This window comes from Hemiscyllium ocellatum, chromosome 10 (assembly GCF_020745735.1).
Source record: "Hemiscyllium ocellatum isolate sHemOce1 chromosome 10, sHemOce1.pat.X.cur, whole genome shotgun sequence".
Taxonomy (NCBI): domain Eukaryota; kingdom Metazoa; phylum Chordata; class Chondrichthyes; order Orectolobiformes; family Hemiscylliidae; genus Hemiscyllium; species Hemiscyllium ocellatum.
The window spans coordinates 72,359,277-72,371,662 of NC_083410.1; the positions used below are offsets into that span (position 1 = coordinate 72,359,277).

At 37.2% G+C, this 12,386-nt stretch overlaps 1 protein-coding gene across 6 annotated transcripts; it reads left to right on the forward strand.

The window, feature by feature from the left end:
- The first annotated feature begins 241 nt into the window (after positions 1-241).
- tagapb (T cell activation RhoGTPase activating protein b) lies at positions 242-12,003 on the forward strand. 6 transcript variants are annotated; one of them, XM_060830976.1, is made up of 11 exons: positions 243-347; positions 1,442-1,518; positions 2,397-2,474; positions 2,805-2,868; positions 3,679-3,825; positions 4,376-4,548; positions 4,902-5,063; positions 5,160-5,269; positions 6,018-6,207; positions 8,892-9,006; positions 10,186-12,003. In XM_060830976.1, exons 2-11 carry the CDS (start codon positions 1,492-1,494, stop codon positions 11,574-11,576), a joined length of 2,457 nt encoding a protein of 818 aa, XP_060686959.1. In that variant the 5' UTR covers positions 243-347; positions 1,442-1,491; the 3' UTR covers positions 11,577-12,003. The 6 variants fall into 6 exon arrangements, with proteins under 6 accessions (XP_060686964.1, XP_060686959.1, XP_060686961.1 ...); XM_060830977.1 differs by lacking the exon at positions 243-347 and adding an exon at positions 2,220-2,305 and having other exon boundaries at positions 1,453-1,518; XM_060830981.1 differs by lacking the exon at positions 3,679-3,825 and having other exon boundaries at positions 242-347.
- The last annotated feature ends 383 nt before the right edge of the window (positions 12,004-12,386 follow it).

Here is a 12,386-nt window from a genome sequence, read left to right on the forward strand (position 1 = left end):
GCTAATCTAAATATTTTTACCTTTGTTGGTGAATAACTACAGTTACACAACTGAATGAAACAGTACCATGACATCTCATTTTTTCCAGTTGTCACATGGTGCTTGCTTTATATGGTAGGAGGAAGTTAATTTACAGCTTTGAAGCTGTACAGTAAAATGCCGTGATGCAGTTTCCTTCCTGAACTATAAGTATTTCCACCTGCCCTTTTATATAAATCATGTGATATAGTTGCACTGTTTAGAGTCTTCGTACTTGCTTGTTGGATTACCAGCTTTAACGTGGCTTTTACTTTAAATGCTGTTCATATGCAGTAAGGGCATGGAAGTTGGCACAATTTTCTTCATAGGTAAGCAGTTTATCTTTAGTAATTTAATCAACTATTTATGCAATTATAATAAGTAAGTAAGCTGATAAAATTAAAATGAGAATGATAGTTGTGTTTGACAGATTTGTCTGCTTTCAGGTTAGGTAGTAACCCCAACGTTACCCAATGGTACAATCCTCCAAGACCTCTATGCTATTCCAACACTGGCATCTTACACATTTTCTATTTCAATTTCTCCATCATTGACAGTCATGATTTCAGCTTAGATTCGAATGTCCTTCTTAAACCTCTTGTCCTCTCAACTTCTTACTCACTTTCTTTTCTGTAATCCTTCAAACTTTACTCTTCAAACAAGTTTTTGATCATCTATCTTAATATCTCCTACTGAGACTCAGTGTCATATTTTGTTTAATAATACTCCAGAGAAGCATGTTGGATGATCTACTATGTAAAAGGTGCTCGCTGAATGCAATTTGTTGGTGTTTATATTGAAATTATGTGACACGCATTAAGACGTTCAAGAAATGACAACAGAAGCTGGCTTGTCTGATGTTTAAAATCTGGATGGGATCCTCTCTACTGCAGCAATCATCTTGATAATGTAGTCTCCTATGCAACACGCTCAATAGAGTTCATTTTAATCTCCTCCATCCTTTGCCACCAAACCCCACCCAAGCCATTCAACATCCTTTCTTGGAACGATATCACAATTTCTTCACTGTGGGGAGGTCAGAATCCTGGAACTCTTCCTAACAGCATTGCAGATGGCACTCACACTCCACAGAGTGTAGCAGATCAAGAAGGTAGCTCACCATCACTTTCTCAAGGGCAAGTAGGAATGAGCAATTAACAGTGGTCTAGCCAGTGAAAAAAGCTGAAAATGTGTTGCTGGAAAAGTGCAGCAGGTCAGGCAGCATCCAAGGAGCAGGAGAATTGACGTTTCGGGCATGAGCCCTTCTTCAGGAATTTTTAGGCCCTTCTGGTCTAGCTAGTGAAGCCTACATCCTATGAAAGGACAAAAGCAATTCTAATATGTTTTCACTCATACAAAAAGGAGATTAATGTACCAACTTGAGTACATTTTTCACTGACAAGCTTCTATTCCTTGTCTTTAGAAATATAAGAACAGAACGAACAGGCTAGCTTTACATCACCAGCAATACTAATGAAGTTTTTAAGTAACTCTGGTTTGGTAAGTTACAGGATTTTTCATGTAATTGCTTTTTGAGTTGAATCACATCGCTATTTAACCGTATTTACTCAACACTGTACAAAAGTTACCTTGGTTCGAGCAGTAACCATTGTAAAGGGTATCAATCAACAAGCAGCCCATAGCATGACATTATTAGTAAAAGAATAAGTCTTTATGATACTGAAACATGATCCTGAATCATACTGAAACAAAACTAAACAGCTCAATAAAAGATTTTCAAAAGTCCCTAAATCATGAAAAAAGTTTTTTCTCACATTTTATGCTTGTGGGTATTTGCTATTTATTTTAATGAAAGAAAAATGAGATGAAATACTTTTGAAAAAAAAGTATTATTTAAATTGCCCAGTGAACTGTGTGACACTCTTGTCTTGTAACATACTGTTGCATATATTAGTGAGAGTGTGTACTCTCTGGTTACTGCTGAGCTGAAATACAGGAATTTATTTGTGGAACTACGTAAGTGTGTGTTTTGTGAGTTACATGTTTGTAATTGTGGGTGTGTACTTATGTAGGTGCATGTGTAAGAGGGCGATGTTGTTTCTGTGTTTCTGGGTGTAACGGTGTCCAAGTGTGGTGGGGTATAATGGTATGAAGGGGATCTTGGTTTTTATATATATCTGTGTGAGAATTGATCAAAATGAAGATTACAATTAATATTATTCTGCCATTTATATGATTAGTACATGAACTGTTAGTTATGAGGCTTATACCACACTATCAAGTACCCGAGAAATGAGGTGGTGAGATAGATGGACAGAAATTAAAGGTACTGAGCAATTGCCGTCTGTCTTCTAGTGTTTGAAGGTGTTGAAGTACTTCTGTCCACATTTAATAAATTTGCTATTTTCTTTTGACAGTCTAAAACACTAACTATGAGTAGTATGGAAGAAGCCAGCGAGACAGTGAAGAGAGTGGAACAAGAACCTGTTGAGATAGTGAGTAATAAGTAATTTTTTATTACTCTAAGGGATTTCCAACCTTTATACTATGTTTAGTTTGTTCTAAGTAGACATACTTAGATTCTATTTGATAGATTCATGTTCTTACTATTTTTATTAAGTCTTGAATATTTTAAATTGAGGTGGATAAATAAGGTAGATAAAAGAAATATTCAAGATAAAATATTGTTGGGTGGTGGTGAGTGGTGATAGGGTGGCACTACAGTTGCAGTCCTCACTTTCTCCTGGCATTACAGTGTCTCAGTTTTGCTTTTCGGTGTTTCAGAGTTCCTCAAGCATCTCACTACAGTATGTTTTAACCTTCAGAGACATGATCAGAACAATGGAATGGTGCTACCAAAGAGTGAGGACTTGTCAAATTCCCTGATTGGTGAGTTTGAAAACAAGCTAACACATTCTCCCGCCAAATGCAGCAGCCTGTGGTTTGTCGGCTGCTTTTGTGCTGATGTAAACATGAAGCAACTTATTTGTAAAGCACCATGCATCATCAACTTAACTTTTAAAGTATTTAAAGTCATATTAGAAAACATAACACAGCATTTAACTTAGGTAATACTTTAAAGGCAAGTTGCAGACAATTTGTTAGGAGCCTTTAAAGGACTGATCAATTTACACCAGTGATTGACAATCTATCAGTGTGTACATGTCATTTGTTACTATTAATGGAAAGGGAATCCTCAAAACAAAATCCATGGTAGGTTTTATTTTGTAATGATTAAAGCACGTACATTCTCTATGTTCATTTTTCCATGTTATTACTATGTTAGCTTCCCATGTACATATGCTAAGTTTGGAGAGAAGCTGTTCTCTCTAGGAGGAGAACCAATGATTTGTATAAAGTCAGTTTTTTGGTATTAGTTCCCATGATTTTCTTTTCAAATTCAATGTGATCCAAATTGAATTTTAAAGTGAAGATTTTTTCTCTATTTTTAATTATTTCTTATCAAGTCCAATTTTGAATTGCTGACTTAAAATATTCTGAGAGTTTACAGATGATTCGTACGTCATCCATTGTGGGCAATTTTCCCACAATGTTCAAACTGGAGTGTGTTAAAAACTGCACTCCTTCATCATTATTTTAAAATAACGTCTTAAAATAACAGAGAATAGAGGAAGTGTAAAGACGGAAGCTTCTTTTAGGGTGTGCCAAGTATTCTAACCTCATTACATACTCTTGTAGGTAATGAATGCCCTTTTGCAACTAAAATGAATCAACTCCACATACCAGCCAAACAGCAAGCAAAATGTGATATGTCAACTCTCAAGTCAGGAAGAAAGCCTTCAAAACCATCAGAGAAACACCGACGTCAAATTCAATCAAGTTCAAGTATGTTGGTGCAAACTGCGTTGGAAGCTCTGCTAACAATACAGGGAGACCAACAGCTATTCCAAAAATGTATTGCAATATTGCAAAATGCTTTTAATGCATTGCAGAATGCATTATACAGTCTTTAGTCTGCAAGTACAATTCAGGCAGATCTCACATGACTCTTCTACTAAAAAATTTATCAACTTGAAATATTATCTCTGATTCACTTGACGCTGATGTTGCCTGACCTACTAAATATTTCTAGTCAAGTATTTTTATCTTTATTTTAGATTTTGAGTATCTCCAGTATTTTGCTTTGTATCACTCTGTGCTGAAAACTATGTAATAGGATTGCCAATTCTGATATTGCATTTTACTGCTGTCTAATAACTGAGAGGCGCAAACCCACTTTGTACCATAAATCCAGATATTTTCCTAGGAGTTTTACTATGGTTATTTTGGCCCCTGAAAACATTTTTTATCAGAATGAAGATTGATATAAAAATCAGACATTTTGAACTCGGTGTTCTGATGGATAAAATGAACATTTTCTTTCTTTCTCATCTAGTTGAATTACAGGCTGGCTTGAAGCAGAACAAGAAAACCAAACTTAAAATCCCTTGGTCTTCCCGCAAAAACTCAACACAAAGTGAATCCATATCTTCACACGATGAAGGCCTCTTTGATCGGGATCTTAAAGATATTTGTGATCATGATGAGATGATTGCAAAGCCAATTCTTGTAAGTTAACAATAACACCTATTTTTGGTCTAATAGAGAAAGAGTTAGCGCTTACCACACAATGAACAATGACATTAAACTAAACTAAACTGAAGAACCAAGCTCATATTCTGGCCCAATTATCCCAAGTTTGTATATTTGAACTGGCTCATTAGTCATATCAAACTGATGTGTTCATTCATGATAATGATTTATAGAAACTTTAATGTTAAAAGATAATACAATTTTCCTGCATACATTAGAATCTACAGATCCAGATGAGAGCAAAGAATTGCAAACTGAAAGCTGCTTTTGTAGTAAATTATCTCTTAAAGCAATTAAGAATTCTGATTTTGTGTTTCATTTCACTCTAGAACATCCTGACTGTGCTGTTCAAGAAAGGGCCCTCATTTGTTGGAATATTTCGGAAGTCTGCAAATGCCAAAGCTTGCAAGGAATTAATTGATAAACTAAACACGGCAAATGATGTCACCCTGGAGGAGTTGCCCGTTGTTCAGCTGGCTGTTGTTTTCAAGGTAGATCACTGTTCTAAATAACAATGTAGCACTTTAATTGCAGTTCTTTTTCCATATTAGATATCCTCATGACTAACTTAAAGTACATGCTTGCAGGAATTCCTACGTCGTATTCCAGATAGCTTGTTGACGACAGCACTGTATGACAGCTGGATGGCAGCCATGGAAAAGGAAGATATTAATGAAAGAACTATGAAGCTAAAACAGTACGTTTCAGCCTATTGTGAGAAATAAGTTGGGACCTCTAACTTGTTGGAGTACCATTTATGTTTTGAAATGTCCTTGCTAGGTAATGATACCAAATTCAAGTCAAGATCAAGAAGATTCTCAAAAAAATTTGTATTGCATGAATTCCTATCATACTTCTGCTGTTATGTTTTATTGACTGGCTCAAAGTAAACTAACAGCAAATCAATATCAGAAGGTCACATGACAAATAAAAAGACCTAAGAAATGGCTTGGGAAATTAATGGCTTTGATGGCATAGATAATATAGCACAAACTGCAATTATTATAAAACAGCATATCTTTGACCTACAGTGAACACCTACAGGAATATGTAACAGTTTTAAAAATATTATCAAAACAAATAATTAAATACATTGGAGTCTATATTCCTCCATGCTTTCTCAAGTACATCAACAATCACTGCACTTTCTTTTCAAACAATTACTCCTTAAAATGAACTGTTCTGTCTATCAGATTGTGAAATAGGTCTCCAAATATGGGCATGGTTTTTGCAGAGTGGACTCATGTGATTTGAGATATTTTGCCAAAATTTGAGAATCATTCACTTGATTTTGTTCAAACCAGTTACAAAGATTTGAAACCCATAGTAGGGGATTTCCCAATGCATATTTACAGAAGTATAGCTATTTTGGAGAAGTATTTAATTGAGTAAGCACAGTTTTAATTTGCAGCTAACCAAATCGGTATTCTATTATTTTCCCTTAGGCTTCTGATGGAACTTCCAAGCCACAACACTATTTTGCTTCGCTATTTTTTTTGTGTGCTGTATTCTATCAACAAACATTCAGAAGTGAACAAGATGAATGCACACAATCTTGCCATCTGCATTGGCCCAAATATGCTCTGGCCAAACAAACCTGTGACTGCTGAATTACAGAAAGAAGTCCTTGCAAGGGTAAATAAACCGTGTGCTTTTTAATATATATTCAGTGTTGAGATGTGGTCATTGCTAGCTAGACCAACGTTTGTTTCCCATCCCTAACTGCCCTAATAAAGTGATTGAGCAGTCTGTTTGAGCTGTTGCAGTCCATTTTGACCTAGAAGTACTATTTCCTGGATGAGGGTAGATTTTTGTTGATACATCGATGGCCTTGCCTGCTGGCTAGAGGGCTAGTGATAGACCCACACTGTGTCTTTAGAAGATGGAGCTCTGAATCACAAGCCAAGCAGGTTTTGGCAATCATGAACATTGACAAGCCTTCAACAGGAAGCATGAATATTGGAACAGAATTTTTGGCCCACTTGACAGCAGCTCTTGTTTTCAGTAGTGCCACATGTCTACTGCACTAAGAAAATGCACTGAACTCCTGGAATTATAATATGATTCTGGTCACAGATAATTAATATGGGAAGTGGGGCTTTTGCCAGGCGGGTTTCATAGTGAGATAGAGGTAGGAGGGGTTGGCAGAAAAGAAAGGGGGCTTGTTTTCAGTGAACCTTACCCCTTCCTAATGTCAAGGACTTTGATCAGGCACTGAGGGCATTTTATTGAGGAAAGACCAACCCACACTCCCTCTGAGGTGACAAGCTGCCCACATAATGGTGGCAGGCCTGCATGCCACTGAGTTAATATCAGTGGCAAAGGATAGGGTTTTAATTGGTCATTAATACCTTCTTTGAATCTCTACTGTTGCTGAGTCAAAACCATCATCCTAGTTGCGCTGTGGATATATCTACAGCCTAAAGATTGATGACGTTAAAGAAGAAAATTCACCACCAGCATATCAAGAATAATTAGGAAGAAGCAGTAAATGTTGGTACAACCACAGAGTGACACTCACATTCCACTAATAAAGTAAAAAAAATATTAAGAGCCTCAGTTTGCAGCAAGATGGGAAGACTGACCATGGTCTTCCTTCCCATAACTTCATTTTGGGTAGAAGGGGAAAGGTGCAGAAATTCAGATACGCCATCATCCTGCCTACATAAATTTCCTTCCTACCTCTTAACCCAGCACCAGGGAAAGCAGAACGTTCTAGGATTTGTATAACTCTGTAATACAGTAAGCATTAAGAATGCTGAATTATAGGGGGGAAAAAATAATTTGAACCAATAATCATTGATAGAATGACTATCGATCACTTTAATATGAAACCCTAAAAGTTCTATCCTCTAACCAAAAATATACAAAAAATGTGGAATTATCTGATTTAAGTTGAATGTCAAACAGAATCTTCACAACTAAACTTCTAGACACCCCTCTGAACTCATCTTCTACAACTCATTAGCTCTTTGATTTATTTCTTTTTCTCCCCTGTAAGGAATATTGGAACATTTTCTATGTCAAAGCCCAATATAGATGCAGAAGATTATTGTTGCCTGTTTATTGTGCGGTAGTCTCCTTTGACGCTGAAAAATGTCAGTTTGGCAAGCGTAATGCTCAGCACATGATTCACTCTTAGTATCTTGAAGGGGAGGAATTGTAATAATAAAAGACAATGATACCTAAAATATTTACAGTGTGTGAAACTACATTATAAAATAGCATTATGAAGTAGATGAGAAATCTAAGGAAATTTAAATCTGAAAACCAATCAGCTGGGGCTATTTGATTTGATTATTAAATTTTTCATATCTGGGTGATTTAGCTGTCAATGATAAATACTGGTTGTGACAACATTGAACACATAGAAATGAATAGAGATGGAAATTTTGACACGAGACACACGGTGATCGGGGATCTTATTTAGCTCGTAGTGTTTACAGGTATGACAAATTTCAGCTCTGAGGATAGCTTGAATAAGTTGGGACTGTTCTCCCTAGAGTGAAGAAGTCTGAAAGGAGAGCTGATTGAGGTTTCTAAGATCATGAGTGGGCTGAAGAGAGTGGATAAGGTGAAGCTGTTTCTGCTTGTAAAAGAAACAAGACTGGAAGGACATAGATTTAAGTAATGTGCAAATGTCACGGATTGATTTATTAGTATGGAATGCCAATGCACAGGTTGGAAGTGTGATAGAGTCAGGTTCAATTGAGGCATTCGAAGGGGCGCTGTTTTTTTTTTGGCTAGTAGTGGTGTGCAGGGATTTGGGGAAAAGACAGGAGATTAACACTAGATAATTGAGCTGAACTAGATGACAGAGCTGGTTAAGTAGAATAGCCTCCTTCAGCACCATAATAATTCTGTGATAGTAATGTAAGAAAGCTATTTTGAATTTATTAAGTGCTTTAAGACCATTACAGAGCAGGCCAATTGTAGGAGCCATCAAATATCAAGGAACAATGACAGACCAAGAAAGACAACTGTGTGGTATACAGAGATTTTGAAGAAATTATTTTACAGTACTTAATTCCTAGTTGTCCTGTAGGAAGGGAAGCTACTGTCCTTACCTGGTCTGGTCAGATCCATAGCAATGTGGTTGATGCTTAACTGCTTTCTGGACAATTGGGGATGGGCGATAAATGCTGGCCTAGCCAGCAACTCCCTCATCCCATGAATGATTTTTTAAAAATTTATAATTTTCTTTTCAAATTGTCTGCTAAATCATTCTTAATATCAGAGATATTCACTAGGGAACAATTTAAGTTTATTCTGATTGATGTTTCTGGTATGATTATCAAAGCTAAATATTTTCTATACAGGTTGTGGATCTGATGCAGTTTCTCATTGAGAACTGTTGTCTAATACTTGGGGATGATATAACCACACTTCTTGGTGAACCAGTGCTAGAGCTACCAGAATGCAGTGATAAAGCAGGTAAGTCAAACATGGTTTGTTTAGTTCATCACATTAAGAGCTTCATTTGGTAAGGTGTAACACATATAAGCATTTCATAACCAATACTTGAATTACATCAAAATGTAGTTATTATTGTATTGAAGGCTAATATCACAGCAAGTTTACATGCACCAATTTCCATAAACAGAAAACAAAATGTTGGGGGTGACATGGTGGTTTCGATTCCACCCTCAACCAACTGTCTGTGTGGAGTTCGCACATTCTCCCTGTGTCTGCATAGGTTTGCTCCAGTTTCGTCCTATAGTTCAAAATGTGCAGGTCAGGTGGATTGGTCATGGTAAATTGCCCAAAGTTTTCAGGAATATGCAGGCTACATAGTTTAGCCATGGAAAATACAAGGTTACAGGGAGCGGGTGGTGTGTGGGTTTGGGTGGAATGCTCTCTGGAGGCTTTGTGTGGACTCAATGGGCCAATTGGCCTGTTTCCAAAATGTAGAGCTTCTAAGATGTTTATATTTTGTTCCTGATGGAAAAATGTGGTCAGGACTTTGGGACAATATTTCTTTTTTAAAATGAACAATGCCAATTGTTTTTTTTACATTCAAGTTAAGAGGAGACTGGTTTGATGCTTCACCCAAAAGGTGACATCTGTGCGCATGTTAAAATCCTTCACTCAAACCTATGGAATTTTTTACCTGAGAACGCTGTGGATGCCAAGTGGATATCCAAAAAAGATAATTTTTTTAGGTTTTTGGGTTTTAAAGAATTCGGTGGTATGAGGAGAAAGCTGGAATATAGCATCAGGATGGAGAACCAGCCATGATCAAAATGAATGGTGGAGCAGACCAGAGGGCTGAATGGCCTTTGCCTGGTCTTATTCTGTAATTTTATGTTTCTAATCTCTGCAAATAGACTTGAACCCCCTCACTCATAACCAAGAGTGCTTCTAGCTAAAGCTGAAAATGTGTTGCTGGAAAAGCGCAGCAGATCAGGCAGCATCCAAGGAACAGGAGAATCGACGTTTTGGGCATAAGCCCTTCTTCAGGCTTATGCCCGAAACATCGATTCTCCTGTTCCTTGGATGCTGCCTGACCTGCTGCGCTTTTCCAGCAACACATTTTTAGCTCTGACCTCCAGCATCTGCAGTCCTCACTTCCTGCTTCGAGCTAAACCAAAGTGTTTGTCATTTTATTCACAGACATGTTATCTTCTCAACAAAATGACTCTGCTTATGATAGCACTGACCAGGATGACTGGAAAGATGGATGGAATGAGAAAAGACGACGTGCAAGCTCAAGCAGTTACCAACTTTTGAGGAGCAATGAAGAACTGAGAATGAACGGAAAACAGAATGGTAAAATGGACATTGACGCTGGAGACTGCACGACAACTTCTTGTAGCACTGAATCAATGGATGCTACTGATGGAGTACCCTTGAGAGCTGAGGCCACACCCCCGCCTGCACTCACAATTGAACATTATACTGTGAGGATAAACAGACGCTGCTCATTACCAATAATAGGTTTCAACTCCAGCTCAAAAATGATCAACCAGCAGGAATTATTAGCAAGAAGCCATGATGATTGCTCAATCTCATCTGATGGCCTACATTTTAATAGGCAACAAATGGCAAAACAGGTATCTGCAGAAAGTTTTACAAAGTTTAGCGGCAGCATGGCAGACAACCTTAATGCCAGTTCACATTCTGAGCTTTCTATAGCCTCCTCCTCAAAGGCCTCTTCCATTTCCTCATTGGCTAGTTCATATTCAAACATATCAGAAAACTCTGTTTTTATCAATTCGCCACTCGTCTCCCCAACTTATTGCAGTGAGGAGAATTCCTCCTTTTCAGAGTGTCCAGAAAAACTTGAAGCAAATTCTATTCAGGTCCCTGATAATAATGCAAAACCTATGAAAGAAAAAGTCAAGAAACTGCTGAGAAAAACTCAAAGCTGGGACCCTGCAAGGACATTTAACACAAACCAGAAATCCTGCAAGGAAAATAGCTGGAAAGAAAAAGTTCCCACTTGTGAGACAGTGCACGAAGACCAAGTCAATCAGAGCAATGCTGTCAGATACAGGGCAGGCATAATTTCCATTGATGAGGTTTTTCAGCAAGTCGATAGCAAAAGACTTTGTAACCCACCTCCATATCAACAAGCTGTTGAAGAAAATAATCCAATTCCCCCTGATGTTACAAGGAAAGGAATGACTGTGAAAAACATGAGAAGATTGTCTCAATTGGAAGAAGTAAAAAAACTCTATTGTCCAGTTATTGCTGGGCAGAAAACTAGGCCTTGTTCTTTAACAGAGGATTTACTCTATTCTTCGTGGCAAGATCATTGCACAAACCATTTTGATTCTTGTGCTAAGCAGGGACAACCTAAACCTGCAGATCAGTGTAAAGAGTCACACAACAATTTTGAAAACAATGGGCATCCTACAGGATTTGAAAAGGCACAACAATGTAGGGGGAGAGCGATGTCTGAATGCATAAGAAGAAGCAATCATGAACAGTTATACAGACATTTCAGTCAAAGCCTTGAGGACTATGAACAGATTCAGCATGCTAAAGAATCTTATGTGTAATATGGGCAAAAGCTACACTTTCTATGGTAGTGTTCGATTAAAGCACTAATACAGTCAAAAAAGCTTTTGTCATGTTGCAACCTGGCTAAGTTTACCCATTGAGGTCAACGTATGATGTTGGGCAAGTTTTAAAATCAGCATTCCACTCGATCTAGTTAATTTCTCACCAAGTGAGTTGCCGTAAAACTGTCCCCCACTCCCTCTCTATCTATTACCAATAATTACACAGTATTGAAATGAAAATCTGTGTCATGTAATTTCAATAGGAAATGGTGGAAGGGACTCAAAGTTGTTGCCATGAGTCATATTTGAAGTGATATCACTGAGCATTGTACATTTTGTGTGACATTTGATGTAAATAGTATACATAAAATTATCAGATATCTCTACATATGTAAAGTTCTTTGCAAAAATGTTTAAACTTTTTCACTACGATAATAAAAATGTTTCCATTGGATCCTGTTCCACTTGTTTCATAATTTAAATTACTTTCTATGTAAACACCATCATAGAACCTTTAGCCCATTGTTGGTTTAATATTCTAGTCTTTCAAAACTTTTGAAACAGTATTCTGAGATTCAAATATTTGAAGTTTGGTTAATTAATATCATTACATTGCAATCTGATACATCAGTCTGGGGAAAGTGTATAAGGACTCATGAGGAAGCATTTTAACTGTAAGGAACGCATGGATTTGGATGCAGGAAAGGGGAAGATATGAGAAATTCAAGCTTACTGGTGCCAACTCATCAACTTCTTCAAGTAACTTAAGTATGTTAGTCTGTTTGTAAATAAACTCATATGGAGAGA